General features: G+C 44.2%; 2 protein-coding genes across 3 annotated transcripts in view; one reads left to right on the plus strand and one right to left on the minus strand.

Moving 5' to 3' along the window:
* Positions 1-3605, minus strand: part of UBE2G2 (ubiquitin conjugating enzyme E2 G2) — a 96042-nt gene extending 92437 nt beyond the window's left edge. The window contains exon 1 of the mRNA XM_040357417.1: positions 3487-3605. Coding sequence (XP_040213351.1) covers positions 3487-3529 — 43 coding nt within the window. The 5' untranslated portion in view covers positions 3530-3605. The remainder of the gene's footprint in view (positions 1-3486) is intronic.
* Positions 3606-4320: 715 nt separating this feature from the next.
* On the plus strand, positions 4321-16538 carry SUMO3 (small ubiquitin like modifier 3). 2 transcript variants are annotated; one of them, XM_040357415.1, is made up of 4 exons: positions 4321-4470; positions 12626-12754; positions 14860-14931; positions 15014-16538. In XM_040357415.1, exons 1-4 carry the CDS (start codon positions 4450-4452, stop codon positions 15074-15076), a joined length of 285 nt encoding a protein of 94 aa, XP_040213349.1. In that variant the 5' UTR covers positions 4321-4449; the 3' UTR covers positions 15077-16538. The 2 variants fall into 2 exon arrangements, with proteins under 2 accessions (XP_040213349.1, XP_040213350.1); XM_040357416.1 differs by lacking the exon at positions 4321-4470 and adding an exon at positions 4837-4940.
* Positions 16539-17182: the final 644 nt, after the last annotated feature.

Genomic DNA, 17182 nt, shown 5'->3' on the forward strand with positions numbered 1-17182 from the left:
CAGACATTATCCATACGAATGAGGTATACCTCTAGTTGCAGGGAATCAATTTTCCCCATGAGGGTAGATTTGCAGTCTGTAATTGCCTTCACGAGGGCAGCGAAGTTGGCCTGTTCCAGCAGCCCAGGTTCCGGATCGTCCATGTTGGTGTTAGTAGCGGGAGATGCACCCGCTCCGCTCATAGAAGATGAGGATTTGCCAGGGTTGCGAGGGACAGAGGAGTGCCTGACCCTATTTATGCTATGCCAGATTTTTAAGAACTGAAATGGGCGGTGGATATTAAGGGCGGACTGCAGTAAAAGGAGCTTATAAGGGCAGAAACCGCCGGAGCTCTCTCAATGTGCTGCTGCTCTGGTGGCCATCTTAGATACGCCCCCTTCTTCATCAAGTTAGGCTAAAATTTATTCTGCTACATATTTTTGGTAAAAAAAATCCCAATAAGTGTATATTGATTGGTTCGTGCAAAAGTTATAGCGTCTACAAACTATGGGATATTTTGATTTAATTGTTGGTAGTAATGGCGGCAATCAGCAACTTATAGCGGGACTGCAAAATTGTGGTGGACAAATCGGACACCAAGTTATACTTTTTTGGGAACCAGTGACACAATACAGTGATCAGTGCTAAAAAAAATATGCACTGTCATTGTACTAATGACACTGGCTGGGAAAGGGTCAACATCAGGGCGATCAAAGGGTTAAATGTGTTCCCTGTGAGTGCTTTCTAACTGTATGGGGGGTGTTTTGACTGGGGAAAGGCAGAGATCCGTGTTAATGCTTAGCAGAAACACAAGATCTCTATCTACCCTTCTGACAGAACGGCGATCTGCCATGTTTACATAGGCAGACTGCCGTTCTGCCTCTCTCGGGAACGGTCACCAGGTGCCGGAGAACACTGAGTTCAATCACAGAGAGAGCTGATCCCTGGCGGCACGCCCCAGACCCAGGAAAAAAAGATCATGTACAGGTACGTGATTTTGCACTGAATGGCTGCCCTGCCACAGTATATGTGCATGGGGCGGTCCAGAAGCGGTTAACAAAGCTTACCATGCTGGAAGAGATATGTTTGTTTCATAAAACATTTGTGATGCACACAGAGAAATGGCAAGGCATGCAAGACCTGACCTAAAGGGAGAAGAAACACAAAACTGAGTATGAGGGGGAGGGAGGGGCTTTATAATCTGGTTTGTGATTCCTGATGAAGGCAGAGCCAATCATCTCTTAGGTTGGTGTTCTGGAAGATGATTTGGGAAAATGTATATACTTACCTTTCCCCAGCCTGCACCTGCAAGCCCTAGGTGAGGGCAATGTCCTCATGCCTGCAGAAAGATCCCAGGAATGCAGAGTAACTTCCACTGCCTAGCATTTACTGGGATATGGTCAGAAGGATGGTGTTGTCCTCCCAGCTATATAAGTAGACATACTAAGCCCTGCTTGTCAGCTTAAAGCTGGTCATACACTATACCAGTAGTTTCCAACAAGTGGTCTGTGGACTTTTCCTTAGTTGATCTGAATGTGCATTGATACTAGAGCTGGGCGATTTTATCCCACAAAAATCTGCAATTTAAAAAATAAATAAAAATCGATTCACGATTCAAATCGAGGTTTTTTTTATGGACACCGCGCTGCTCCCGAGGAGCTGCGGCAGGAAATTTTAGGCGAAGCCGCGGCGTCCGGCCTCACGGACTAGGCCGAAGCCATGGCCTCGCCTAAAAACTCCTGCCCGCAGCTCCTCAGGACCGGTGCAGTGTCAGCGCCGGTCCTGGGGAGCTGCGGGCAGGAGTTTTTAGGCGGAGCCGCGGCTTCGGCCTAGTCCACGGCGTCCAGCCTCGTGGACTAGGCCGAAGCCGCGGCCTCGCCCAAAAACTCATTCCCGCAGCTCCTCAAGGGTGGCGCGATGTCAGTGCCGGTCCTGGTGAAAAAAAATATCTAAAAAAATCGATTTGCTGAAAATCTGAATCGATTTGACCTCTCAACTCAATTCTAGATTCAAATCGATTTTTTCCCCAGCCCTAATTGATACCCGATGCCTCCTCTGTAGTTCCTGCTCCTGTGAACACTGAGGGAGGTGCCGGGAGTAGTGCAGAGCACATGAGGTGAAGAAGGATGGCTCTTTCAATGGCAGCACTGATCACAAACTGTGGCAGGGAGCATGAAGCTCGAGCACATGGTTGGATAAGGAGGGGAGATCCAATGATGAGGCTGTGTAAGGCAGCAGTGTGATGCAGATTGGGTTGGGGGCATTGTGTGCATAAAGCAGCAGTGTGATGCAGAGGACGGGGGGGGGGCATTGTGTATGTAAGGCAGCAGTGTAATTAGGAGGGGGGGCAGATAGCTGGAGCATTATGTGTATAAGGCAGCAGTGATCCGGGGGGTGGGGGGCAGAGAGAAACAAATGCTCCTGAGCATGAAAGATTGCAGTTGGTTAAACTGGAATTGGAAGGAAATCTTCACAACTCATGCCACTGCATCAGCTGTTCAGCCACTCTCAACGGGTTGGGGGGACCCCAGGAAAAAATCTAAAAGGTAACAAGGACAGAGGGCACACCAGCCTTGCGCATTACCTTTGCGACACTTTATTTAAAAAAAAAAAAAAATAATGTACTCACAAACAGGTGATAAAATCAGGCAGATAATATACAGTCCATCATTGACCTCATCCAGCAGGATCTTCTGGCCAGTAGACTGACATCCAAGGAAACCTGACGTGTTTTGAGGGTGTCACCCTTGAAACATGTCAGATTACCTTGGACGTTTTTCATCCCACCTAAGTCTACTGGCCAGCAGATCCTGCTGGATGAGGTCAATGATGGCCTTTGTATTATCTGCCTGATTTTATCACCTGTTTCTGAGTACATTATTGTTTTGTTTTTTTGTGTTGCGAAGGTAATGCGCAAGGCTGGTGTGCCCTCTGTCCTTGTTACCTTCTGGAAGGGGCAAAGAGCCGGAGCATTGTGTTCCTGGGTGGGAGAGATTTGGGGCATTGTACGTATAAGGTATGTAAAGTGGTGTTATTGGTCCATGGGATTCAAAATTGTGAGTTTAATGACTGTGAAGTCCAAAAGGTTGGCAACCACTGCTCTATACAATCAGATTGTACGATCTCACTTAGATTTACCATAACTGTATATGAGGTCAGATCTAAATAATGCGTTGAATTTATATCAAATCAGACAGGCCCTTCCTCTACATAGTTGATGGTACATCTAAAGGAGAGTGTACAATCTGACTGTATAGTGTATGGCCAAATTTAGACAATATAAACATGATTTAGGTGGGCAGATAATATATACAGATACATTTGGAAGCCCCTAAACATGTAGGCTGTGCTGATCTCTGGTTAGGGAAGAGATGGTCGGAGCTGTCACTCGTATCAGACCTCTATATATCAGAAGAGCCGAGCTCCTGTCATGGGGGAGTACTGAGCACGTGTGTGTGTTTACAGAACAATACTTCATGTCAGCCATTGTCTCCGGAGAAGACTCACGTTTATACTCGGCCATCAGCCGCTTCAACGCCGTCCCCGCCATGCCTTAGCTCCAGCAGCCTCCGCTGTTTATTTACGGAAATGAGCTATTCCGCTTCCGGGACACGTCATTGGCCCGGAGAAAATCGGCGCATGCTCCGTACGCCCGGCGCTGCAGCTCGGTGTCAGGCGGCCGCGGAGGCGAGCGCATGCGCCGTGCTCAGACACGCGGTGCGGTGTTTCCGTCCATAGAGCGGCTGTGGTGTCGGATATTTATATAGGTGTCGGCGCGCTCGGACGCTGGCCGTGTTTATTTGAATATTGATAACATGTTGTCACTACAATAAAGTGGTGTGATAAATGTGGGTGTGAATGGACTATAACAGCTGTGTATTATATAAGAAGACCTCATAGGTGAGGATGGAAGGGGAGCTCCATACTTGTACAGGAAACCTCCTTCCTCCTCACAGCTCTAATCGTACAATAATGGCGCCCACACACACACACTGCTCTGTCTGTATAGTGCGTCACCCCGTGTCACGTGACCAGCATGGCGCGCACACCTCTCCCCTCCCCCACATCACCACCTTCCCGGTCTTCTTCCCTCCACAACCCCACGAGGACCTCTCTCTCTCTCTCTTTGTCCCATCCCCCCTCCCAGCACAAGGACATCTTTCCCCATCCCCCTCTTCATATTACACAAGAGCCGTTTCCTGTTCCCTTCCCCCACTCTCTGTCCAAGCGCGCTCCCGCTGCAAGCCTGGGCGGGGTGGGACCTTAGATTTAGCGAAAACCGCGCGCAAGGGGAGGGGTGTACCGTATGTGCACGCGCCTCGTGCACGCGCTCGGACCCCACGTGACTTGGCCACACCAATTGCGACGGCTTGTAATGTGGGGGTGACGCGCGCGCACGAGATAAGCGAGAGAGGGAGAGAGTGTAAGATAAAGCCAACGGAGAGAAAAGAGCGGGAGAGAACTGGCACCATGTCCGAGGAAAAGCCCAAGGTAAGAGAGGGGGAGAGGCCGTGTACTATAGTCTTATATCAGGGGGGGTCTGTGCCGAGGAGATGGCGGGGCTGTGACTGGAGGGAGAGCGGAGGGGGGCCGGCGACAGGCCGTGGGGCGCTCATGGAGGCTCGGGAATAACAGGCGGACATCGACACTGGAGAGAGCCATGGGGGGGAGACCACATTGGGATGGGAGACATAACGGAGGTCCAGGCCGGGAGAAAATGGGGAGGAACCGGTGTAAGGAGAGAGAGGGAGGGCCGGGGGAGAAGGGGAGGCCCGAGCGTGTGATTCATAGCCGGCTCCTCCACTGTCCCCGGAGATTGGCGCCAAACACCGACCCCCCCCCCCCAACCTAAAACAACCCCCACCCCCCATCCACTCCACGTGTGACTGAGACACACACCGACCGAGAGACATCCATCCCTTCCTCACCGCCTGACCGACCGACCGCCAGCACTATACATGGTACCGACCTGCATACACTTCTATTCTATATATCTATTACATGGGATCTCTACACACCTATCCTATCTGTATACACTTCTGTACACAATATCTACTCTACATCATTATATGGGGATCATCCATTAGACGCTTCCATCTATTACATGGGATCTGTATATACATTCCATTCAATGGAATCTACACACATACTCCATTATATACTATCTGTATACACTTCTTATTACGGGGCCTCTGTGTATGAGTTGTATACACTCCATTTCGTGGATTCTACATTCATACTAAGTTAGAATTGTATACAGATACCATATATGTGTGTATATGTGTATGTATGTATGTGTGTATATATATATATATAATGATCTGTATACATAGATCTACGTGTGTATGATAGAATTCTCTCAGAGGTAGAGATAAATATATATTACATAGGATGAATGTATGCTTCTGTTGCAGAGGGCCTGTATATAATAAGGTAATGAGGGTGCTGGGGAAAGTTATGACTCATAAAGTGCATAGATCAGGTTTATAGATGATTGTACAGAGGCGCTTGCTGGAAACCCAACGTATCCTAGCGCACATTGAATAGCGATCCCTCTTTTATTTTGTGTTATTTTTAGCTAGTGGGATTTGAACACTATCACTGATCACAAGCCTTTAAGGGGTTGTAAAGGTACAATTTCTTTCCCCCCCTAAATCGCTTTTTACCTCATCCTTTGATTTTGCTTTTAAATGTCCTTATTTCTTCTGAGAAATCCTCACTTCCTGTTCTGTCTGTAACTCACCACAGTAATGCAAGGCTTTCACCCTGGAGTGTTGTGCTCGTCCCCTCCATTGGACTACAGGAGAGTCAGGACGCTCTCTACATTGCAGATTAAGGAGCTGTGTGTTAGTGGGCGTCCTGACTCTCCTGTAGTCCAGGATAAGGTAAGTGAATGAGGACTGCACGAAGGTAAAGGAAGCTATTTAGGAAAAAAAATGTATCTTTACAACCCCTTTAATAGCTCATCTGGCAGAATTTTTGAAATCCCCCCACATATTGGGTTATATTTCCTATCTTTAGAAATGTGTGGCTTCTAAAGCGGAGGTTCAACCGTTTTTTTTTTTTTTTTTTAAGTCAGCAGCTACAAATAAGGCAGCTGCTGACTTTTAAAAAATGACACTTGCCTGTCCAGTGCGCCCGCGATGTCAGCAGCCGAGGCTGAACAATCACTCGGTCTGCTTCCGCTGCCATCCTCGGTGAAGGAATCAGGAAGTGAAGCCTGACGGCTTCCCTGGCCGATTCCCTACTGCGCATGCGCGAGGATCGCGGCGCTCCGTCACTGGTCCCCGCTCTCTCCTGGGAACAGTGTTTCCCAGAAGACAGCGGGGGCGTGACGTCACAGGCTGGATTCCCTGCAGGAGTCAGACCCGCAAGTGGTGCAAATACCTGTCTCAGACAGGTATCTGCACCCCCCTCCCCTCTGAAAGGTGGCAAATGTGTCACTGGAGGGGGGGGGATCCAAAAAGCGGAGGTTCACTCTTTGTGTGAACCTCCGCTTTAAGCATTTTTAGCAATCTCCTTTTGACTCTTGTGAACTTTTTTCCTGAGATAAGATGCCATTTAAAAGGCCTGTATGAAAAGTTGCATTGTAACTGGTGAGGCAATGTATACATTATGTAGATTTTTTCATAGATTGGGTATGTATACAGTTTGACTATGGTATGGTTGTGTACAGGAAGACAGAACAGAGGAAGTCTTATGTTTACACCACACTGCCCCACCTCCCAAAAAATAATGCTGGATGTCCGTCCATTAAATTTCAGTGTAGTGGTATGCAAAATCACTGTACTTTCATTGAGCAATATATTAATGCTTCAGTCACACACTATTGGATAGACTGTAAATATGATATGTAGCTGGGGCATTTGAGGAAAACCATGCTACTGAGATTGACTTGTAGCTCTGAGACTTTAAGCATTGTATTTGCTTGAGGTGAGTACATGATTGTTTTTTTGCGCACAATTTTTCAGGAGATTAACATTCTATTCTAGGCATTTTGGGAGGCAGTAACATACAGAATCTTTTCTGATATTGAACATCTTGTATAAATAACTCGGTCAACAAGGGTCCTATTTTAAAATTTTAGCAGTCAAGTATAAATTTAAAGGCCAAGTTCATCTTTCAAAAAAAATGATGTGGGTAATTGTCCCTGGTAGGTTAAACATTAAGTAGTTTAGATGAACTCTTTAGTTTAAATACCATACTTGTAGGCAATGAGCAGGATCAACAAAGAATGGTCTGAAAACTCCCATTTGAAATGATCAACCCTGTCCTGCCTAGACGATGGGAAGCACCATACTTCAACTCATCCAAACATCACAGGAGTAAGCTCTCTCCATGAAGAAGCAGTCTAGCCCAAGGTGATTTTGATTTATTTCACTAGTAAAAAGTCTTGAAGTTAATCATTTTTAAAAGAGCATCTGACTTGCTGTTGACTCATTGTCGATCTCAATAACGTTAAAGGGTTAGTGAAGGATTTTTTTTTCTCCCCTTTAAACATGTTATACTTCCATGGTGCAGTTCGTTTTGCACAGAGTGGCCCCGATCCACATCTTCTGGGGTCCCTCGGTGGCTGTCTCTGGTCCTCCCCGCAAGTACTGACCACAGTCATGCGAGAGCTCGCATGGTGGTGAGTAATTGGGGGCGCGCTCCCGTAACACAGCGAGCGGCCATAGCCGCTCACTGTGTCACTCGGCCCCGCCCCTCGGCTCGCACCATCACTGGATGTGATTGACAGCAGCGCCAGCCAATGGCTGCGCTGCTCTCAATCCATCTGCTCTAGCCAATCAGCGGCCAGGCTGAGCGGCGAAGAGCATCTCGGGACCGCGGCGGCAGCATCAGATGTTTTTTCACCTTAATGCATAGATTGCATTAAGGTGATTTTTTTTTTTTTTTTTTACTTTACAACTCCTTTAACCACTAGAGTACCGGGCCATCGTCAAATGACGGCTCCACGGTTACTCTGAAAATTCAACAGGACGTCATTTGACATCCTGTATTCTTGCGGCCACTGGGGAGCGCGCGCCCGGCGCGTCCCCGAGATGCCGATGCGCGTGCCTGGCGGTCGCGATGTCCGCCAGGCACTCGGAATCGGCGGCTACAGGGACAAGACGTGGAGCTCTGTGTGTAAACACAGAGCTCCACGTCCTGTCAGGGGAGAGAGGAGACGGATCTGTGTCCCTTGTACATAGGGACACAGCATCGGTCACCCCCCTTTCCCCACAGTTAGAACACAATTTAGGTATACATATTAACCCCTTCCTCACCCCCTAGTGTTAACCCCTTGAATGCCAGTCACATTTATACAGTAATTAGTGCATATTTATCGCATTAATCGCTGTATAAATGTGAATGGCGCCAAAAACGTGTCAAAAGTGTCCGATGTGTTCGCCGCAATGTCACGGTGACAGTAAAAAAAATCGCAAATCGCCGCCAATACTAGTAAAAAAATTAATAAAATAAAAATGCCATAAATCTATCAGCTATTTTGTAAACGCTATAACTTTTGCGCAAACCAATCAATATATGATCATTGCGATTTTTTTTACCAAAAATATGTAGAAGAATACATATCGACCTAAACTGAGGAAAAAAAACGTTTTTTTTAAAAAAAAAATTGATATTTATTAAATAAAAAAGTAAAAAATAGTGTTTTTTTTTTAAATTGTCACTCTTCTTTTGTTTATAGCGCAAAAAAAAATTGTTTGGGTACAGTGTAGCACGACCGCGCAATTGTCATTCAAAGTGCGACAGTGCTGAAAGCTGAAAATTGGCTTGGGCAGGAAGGGGCGTAAGTGCCCAGTATGGAAGTGGTTAATGGGTTGGCTGATGTGGTGGATGCCCACTAATGGGGTGCTGCCATGATGTATTTGAAATCACAGGTGCTCTCTAATTGTAAGGACTCATTCCCGCTGGTACATCAAATCTTTAATATTTGCAAACATAATTAAGGTTTCCTCTTTAGAATATTAAGCTGTCAGGTTAGTAAAACAGCGATATCGGAACCAATTAAACCATGTTTGTAGTGTACATAGATTTTCAAAACGATGTGATAAAGGAATATTACTGAACTTTGTTTTATCTAATAGTTACTGTGAAATTGTGAGACTGCATCAATGCAGTGCATGTTATATCAGCTTGGATTTATTAAATGAGTTTGCCAAAAATGTAAATATTGCAGAATATTGTATATTGCATATACAGTGGTACTGCACACCCGCTGTGGCTTGTTTTGCGAGACGGCACTCCCAAACCGAATCAGGATTTAACCACTTCAATACCCAGCCATAGTAATATAACGTCCACAGATGGCATCTACCATCCTGGGTGGACGTCATATTATGTCCTGGGCTTTGTGGGGGGATATCTGAATGATGCTGGCAGCTAGAGGTATCATTCAGATATCCTTCTTCTGCCAGCGATTCTGCGCAACATAAGAATGATCATAGCAGCAGTTCCACGCTTGATTGTTCTTATAGGCAGCGGGAGGGGACACCCCCCTCCTGCCATCATCCGGTGCTTCTCCGGTCTCCCCCGTGTTATCATGACGAGCATAGAGATGACTGGTGATCAGATGGTCACCAGTCATCTCTGACAGTCGGAGGCCCGGGTGCGATGTGATGACGTCATGCCCGGGTTCCAAGAAGTAAACAAAGCCGCGGTTGCGGCTAGTAAGCATGAGATCGGTGAATTTTTTTCACGATCTCATGCTTTCCAGCCTGGAGGAGAGATGTGGGGTCTTATTGACCACGCATCTCTTCATAAAGAGGACCTGTCACACACCATTCCTATTACAAGGGATGTTTACATTCCTTGTAATAGGAATAAAAGTGATAAATTAAGTAAAAAACATTTAAAACGCCCCGGTAGCTCGCGCTCAGAAGCGAAAGCATGCATAAGTCCCGCCCACATATGTAAACGCCGTTCAAACTACACATGTGAGGTATCGCCACGGGTGTTGGAGCAAGAGCAACAATTCTAGCACTAGACCTCTGCTGTAACTCTAAACTGGTAACCTGTAAAAAATTTCAAAGCGTCGCATATGGAGATTTATAAGTACCGAAGTTTGGCGCCATTCCATGAGTGTGCGCAATTTTAAAGCGTGACATATTGGGTATCTATTTACTCGGCGTAACATCATCTTTCCTATTTTACAAAAAAATCAGGCTAACTTTACCTTTTTTTTTTTTCTTCCAAAAAAAGCGTTTGAAAAATAAATTGTGCCTCGCCTAAAAACTCCTGCCGCCGCTCCTCAGGACCAGCGTAGTGTAAAAAAAAAATAGATTATTTGAATCAATTTGACCTTGCAACTCGATTTAAAATGATTTATATATATATATATATATATATATATATATATATATATTCACACACACACACACATTATTATATGTATATAGGGGGGGGGCGCAAAACATTTTGGCGGTGATAAAAAACGTTTTTATCACATAGGGGGCAGACGGTCCCCTGTGTTATTATTTTTTATTTTTTTTTGGCGACAGGTTCTCTTTGAGATATGCAGGGTCCAAAAGACCCTGCATGTCTCCCCTGTATTTCACTGAATGTTTTGCAATGAAGAACGCATTGCAAAACATCCTTTCTCTGCAAAACAAGCCAGGGACATCGCTTTCCACGTCATGACAAGAAGGGGAGGGGAGAAGACGTGTATCTTCTTCTCTCTCCCACCCCCGCCGGCACCCGCCATGACTGTCTCGGGCAAGTGATCAAACGAGAGCCGCAGCGCCCATACCTGACATGCAGGAGGCTGCCTGGCATTTTCACACACAATCCCGGTGGCTGCAGCCGCTGGATTGTGTGCAATGCCCCCTGCCGTTTGTTCCATAGGCAAAAGGGTTAATTGGCCTTGGGTTTTTTTTTTTTAGAAGCACGTAAACAAGAAGCAAGTCAGGACTTGTGATTTGCAAGGCATCATGATTAGGTTAGAAACTCGAATAATTAAAATGCTGGATCAATATAACACCCAGTAACTAACATTTGCAAGCGTCAAGTGTTTTTCCTGCCCACACTCTGCTGCTCCTGGATGCCCTGGCAGATGTTTTTTTTTTTTTTTTACTTTCCACTTAACGCTGCTGAATGTCTGTGCATGGACACATAGGCTAACATGGAGGTGTGTTTAGAGGCAGGAAAAAACATCCTGTGGGTGTGAGGCCTAAACGGGCAAAGATTTAGGCCTCATGCACACTGGATGTTTTTGGACAAATTTTACAGCTGCTGTTTTTGGCTTGAGATGTTTTTTCTACAGCCAATAAACTCTCCAGCATGTTATCCTATGTGTCCATGCACACACATTAAACTGTAAAATCAAAGACTAGTGGTTTCTGAGAAGTTTTTCAGCTGTGAAGCTGCTCGCCAGCGTTTAAAGTTTTTGATCACATTGGAAGTTTTTTAAATGCTAAAACAATTATTGAAAAAACGTTTAAAAACCCGCTGCAAAGCTACTGGTGTTTTATAACGTCCAGTGTGTGTGTGAGGCCTTAAAGATAAAGAAGTTGCATACTTGGTGGCTCAATGTGTTTAATGTCACTAAGTATCTGAAAAGTGATCCATGGTGGGTCACTTTTAGAGAATACAGGCTCAACCTCCTATTTATCTACTTCTGACTGTAAGTTTCTATACAGCCTGACTCCATTACTGTAATAGCTAGGCTTCAGCTGGACTGATGTTCAGTCAGACATTATATAAATAGCCTGCAGTTCTGTAGTTGCTGTCCAGTGCCTGGTAAGACATTGCAGTACAAGTGTTTTTGAGAACATCTGTAAGGAGCGTGGCTGCTGATCAGCAATCTCAGCAGGGAGCACTAGTTTGGGGGGAGACGAAAACCCCTTTCCATAGGGAAGGGCAGCCTTTTATGGTATTTCTAAGCAGGAGGGGGGGGGGGGGGGGTTGGGCTTTAAGGCAAACATGATTTAAAAAAAATGCAAAGTGAAATTACTCTATAAAGATTCAGCCATTGGAATTTGCAGCGTTGTGGCATGTGTTGCACAAAATAGACTATGAATTAGCTGAGAAATTATGACCTATACAGTGTATAATTTTTTCTGACAAATATTTGTAATATTCAAGCTTGAAGGGTTTGTCATTTTTACAGGAAAAAAACATGCCAATATCTACCTGCTTTGTGCAATAGTTTTGCACAGAACAGTCCAGATCCTCTTTTGGGGTGCCCTGCTGGCGCTCTAGGCCCCTATTTGTTGGGTGACCTCACACAAAGCTGCTTTTCCTGGGGGCATCCGTGTGGGCTCCATTGACACAGACAGCGGGACTGGGTTTGATTAACAGCAGCTGGAGCCAATGGCTCATGCTGCTTTCAATTTGACCAATTAGGAGAGAGACAGCCGTTGGAGCCTCGGCGCTCATGCAGATCGCTGGATCAGATTGGGCTCGGGTAAGAAAGGGGGGCGGGGAGCTGCAGCACAGAACGCATAAAATGCATTCAGTGAAAAACCTTGAGGCTTTACAACCACTTTGACCCCTTTCACACTGGGTCTTTTTGCAGGTGATATTGCGACTCCGACCTAGTGTGAAGGGGGCTTTTGACTTCTGCTGACACTGATCCAGTAAACAGAACATTTTGCCTGTTGTTTTTTTTTTTGTTTGTTTTAATGTTCCTTTCCTTTTTGTTTAGGAAGGTGTAAAGACTGAAAACGACCACATCAATCTAAAGGTGGCAGGGCAGGATGGATCTGTTGTCCAGTTTAAAATAAAGAGACACACTCCTCTCAGCAAGTTAATGAAAGCATACTGCGACAGACAGGTATGTAATGGTGAACACTGAAACATTTCTACATCTCGTCTTAATGAAAAAGATGGGAAACATACATTTTTGGTTGTAGCTGCAGCAGTTGGCGATCATGCAGTTTGAGTCTCTATTGCCACTTTGTACATAAGAACACTGATGTGCCACTAGCCTGTAGCACCAAAAAACCCAATTTCAAGATAAAAGTAGCCTATATTGTTCCTAGAATGAAATTGTTAGGACTATCCCTGCTCAGCTATTCACAGGAAACATTACATTTTTTGGATGAATACAAGGCTTCCTCTGTATTGGGGTGGCGATTGTGATATCATCCACCTCAGCCATTGAGAAGTCTTGTATATTCATCCATTAAAAAAAAAAGGGTTTCCAGTCAATGCGCAGCAATTGGCCCTTCTCAGTTTTGTTCTGGGAACAGTACAGAAATTCCATGCCCTGCTTCTGAAACAGCAAACACGTGGTTGGGCAGATTTGTGTTCTGTTTCATTGATACTTTAGAGTAAGGGGGAATTGGGAAGCTGAATTCCTTTTAGTAAGTATATCCATCTGTATGGGCCTGTTTAGCAGATTTGATGTCCCCCACGTTTTCTCATGTGTGTGTTTTTTTTTTTTTTTTATGTACAATTTCTAGCGTTTGAAGTCTGTTCTGTTAATGGATAACTTAATGTCCATTAATTTTTCCAAATTAAACTTGCAGTGCCGATCTAAGCTGAGACAGATCTCCCTGCCAGCTGCAATGAAAGTGGCTCGCAAACCCAGGGCATTAGTATGTAGGTGTATGTGTCCTCAGCCAGTGGCACTCCAGCCATGCCCCCTGACATGTTTCATCCCTCGCTCACCATGGCTTGGTCACAGGAGACCATTCATCTACATACTAATGCACTGGGTTGGTGAGTGGTGTATTTTCTTAACCTCTTTATGAGCACGCTATAGCCGAATGACGGCTACAGCGCGGTTGTGCATTGCTGGGAGGGCATCTATTGACTACCTCCACTGATCGTGCATTGGCTGCAATCGCTCATTGCTGGGAGCGTCTATTGATGTCCAACAATGATCGCACGCATTGGCAGTGATCTGTGAGAGCTGGACACAGCTGATCAGTGTAAACCAGATTGGCCGGGTATCGGAAATCCTCTCCTTGCTGACGGCGTGAAAGGAGAGCTGATGAGCGGCAACCTACCAGATCATCCATGTCCTGATTATCAGTGCAGCCCCACCAGTGCCATCTGTCAGTTGTAATATGTCAGCCAAAGTTGTATTAAATGCACCTCTGGAAGAACCGATTGTTGTGAGAAATTACTTGCATTATAATTAAATAATCATCTACCCGCTACTACATCAGTGCCACCTCATCAAGAGAAAAATTACTTATTTACACTTTAAAAAAAAAAAAAATGTTGCAGCCTTTTATCAGTGAAGGAGAAAAATTACTCCATCACAACATTTTATAACCAACTAGAAAAAAACAGCCGTGATTAAATGCCACCAAAAGAATGCTCTATCTGTCTCAAAAATACATACATGTTTGGGCAAAGTGTTACATGACTGCGCAATTGTCATTCAAAGTGCGACGGCTCTGAAAGCTGGCCTGAGCAGAAAGGGGGAGAAAGTAGTGCCCTGTAGGCAAGTGGTTAATGTGCATTCATACCCCCAGAGGTGGCCTATAGTATACTAGAGTGTAGAGGTAATGGTGATCTATACGTTCCACTGTATTAATTATATTATCGCTAAGTAGTTTTAATCCAATTGAGATGAGCATTTAGAATCCGTCTGAAATTTCCCTTAACCAGTAATGTTTTCAACTTTAGAGTTAATAACATGGCATCTTTCCACAAGATGTAAACTAACATTTGTTGACGGGTCCAACTAAAAAGGTCAAAAAGGGTTGCAGAAGTAGAAATGGTCATAGTAGCAACATTGTCACAGCAGAAGTCTTCACAATTGGTTGGAATGTACAGTTTATCAATGAGAAAAGGCACTTCAGGTTTGCAGACGTGACTTGTCATCGCATAGGTGGTGGTCCTGTGTTGGCACCATTCTACCCGAAGAAGCGTTGGTCCTACTATCTGACTACATTTTTATTTATTTTTTATTTTATTTTTTAGGGTTTGTCGATGAGACAGATACGGTTCAGGTTTGATGGTCAGCCTATAAATGAAACGGACACCCCTGCACAGGTATGATTTAAACCTTACTATTACTATGCCACTTTAAATATTTTGTTATATAAAGCTAACTTATATCTGTGTCTTCCTGCAGCTTGAGATGGAGGATGAAGATACTATTGATGTATTTCAACAACAGACAGGTGGTGTGTGTTAAGCTCCTTCACCAGAATGGATGAAGCCCCATGAGCCTTTGTGCACCATACTTCCCACTTCTTTCCTTCAAAACAATGAACATGCTGATCACACAACATTTCTGAAAACGTTAGCGGACTATCCAGAAAATGTTTTCATTTATCTGTTTTCTTCTTTTTTGCCCTACTTGCAAGCGTTGGAAGTTTTGTTGTTAAGAGGGCCAATATCAAGAATCATTATTTCCTACATATAAAGTGGTCATGTTTTTCTTGTATTTTATTATGTTTTGTGTGGCACTGTTCATTTTTACAGCAGTTTTTTTTTTTTTTTCTTCCATTTGTAAATATTTTGGACTTTTTCCTATCTACAGTAAAATTGACCCATTCTATGCCAGAGCACTCTAATTCTTGTAGAAAAGGTTAGCTTTGTCTCCCAAGCTATAAAGTTCATGTATCTGATTAACTTCTGGTAGGAGGATGGTTGTGCTTTATTGCCAATAAAGTAAACATTTGGCTTATTTGAGTTATGCTTCTTAGGCCGTGTGAAGTACTGCAGGTTGACTTGAGTACTTTGGTCACTAGGTGAGATCGCACAACCTGATCTTATGTTTTAGCAATTGGTTGAAATCAGACCACTGCCATTTGGTTTAAAAGATCAACATATTTGGTACCTTTGCACTCTTGTGACCTTTAAATGCCCTGCTAAGGGAACCTGTCGCTTTTTATAAATGTTTAGGATTTGCTATTGCTGACTTGGTCTAACAGGGCAACTTGTAGGATTCTCAGGCTCACTGACTTAGAATTTGTAGCTTAGTTCAAAACTCCTGGCATGCTTAGTCAGTGATTCATTCAGTAAAGAAATGGAAAAGAGGATGATTGTGGAGCCTAAACTTTCAGACATGTTGGCTTTGGCAGCACCCCTGCCATCCACACAGGTTTTCTTCGCAACAAGCTAGTTGTGTCCAAACTAAAGTAATCAGGCCTTTGCTTTTTGAACATTTTGCTGTAAAAACGGTGTGCTAGTAAAGTTAATTAATTCCATATTACGCATGTGAAGTACTAGACTGGGGTTTTCCCTATATGCCCCTCTTTAGGAATTGAATGTTCCAGAAATATGGATTTTATACTAATTAGGTTTTATTCTAACTTTACATTAAAGAAAATCCCACTTTTAAAATCTTATTCTGGTGTTCTTGATTTGAAGATAGACTGAAATGCGGATTACTGCTGGCTAAAATGCCATTCAAAAAGAAACTGCTTCATGTTGGCATTTAAATGTTCATTATTTTTTTTTTGTACTTGTTACTCTGGTATTCCAGTACAAAAAATAAAATGCCATTTGAGTAATTAAAACTCCTTCTCCAATAGGAATCTTGTTTGTATTGCTCATTAGTCTCTAGAGTGTGGCCTCTGGTTTCTTTTAATCCTTGTATCTGCTGGATAAATGTATTATTTCAATTACAAAATAAAGAAACATCAAAAATATTTGCGGTTTCATGATTTTTTAATTGTTTTTATGAAGACCTAGTCAAAATCCTTTGTTGTATGTTGATCTCTGCCAAGTCTCTTGTATAATGTGCATCTTGTATAATGTGCATCTTGTAGATGGGTTGACGGTGACGACCTCCCAAAATCCTTCTGGCTCCACTTGTGTATGTGTGCAACAATCGCCATTAACTGCAGCTTGACAGGCTTTTAAAGTGGCTGTAAACCCAGTAAAAAAATAAACCTACAAGACAAAGGCATGATGAGCTAGTATGCTTATTATGAAATGCCTTAGATCGAAGCCCCCACACACTGCTCAGGCCGGTGACATCGCAGAATTATTTCCGGGTATCGCGGGCTCCTGCGCTGTGATTGGCCTGAGCTGCGATGACGCCACCTCCGCGTGCGGGAGTCACTGCCAACGGCACGTCGGCTGAAGCAACGCCACGAAAGAGCCATTACTTCAGTGCGCATGTGCCCATAACATCGGCATGTGCTGATACAGGGGATATCTGCTAAACCGTGCAGGTCTAGGAGATATCCACGGTAGCTACAGGTAAGCCTTTATAGGATTTTTTTTGCTAGAATTGTAAACCCCACTTTTTTTTTTTTTTTTTTTTAACCAGACACCCTGGGGCAGAGGT

Source organism: Rana temporaria, chromosome 6, assembly GCF_905171775.1.
Source record: "Rana temporaria chromosome 6, aRanTem1.1, whole genome shotgun sequence".
Lineage (NCBI taxonomy): Eukaryota > Metazoa > Chordata > Amphibia > Anura > Ranidae > Rana > Rana temporaria.

What these genes read in the sequence shown, in the direction of transcription:
- SUMO3 (XM_040357415.1), top strand. Translation starts at nt 4,450, where the DNA reads ATGTCCGAGGAAAAGCCCAAG. An exon ending in TGTCCGAGGAAAAGCCCAAG is followed by an intron (nt 4,471 to 12,625) that starts GTAAGAGAGGGG and finishes CTTTTTGTTTAG; the next exon opens with GAAGGTGTAAAGACTGAAAA. An exon ending in AAACGGACACCCCTGCACAG is followed by an intron (nt 14,932 to 15,013) that starts GTATGATTTAAA and finishes GTCTTCCTGCAG; the next exon opens with CTTGAGATGGAGGATGAAGA.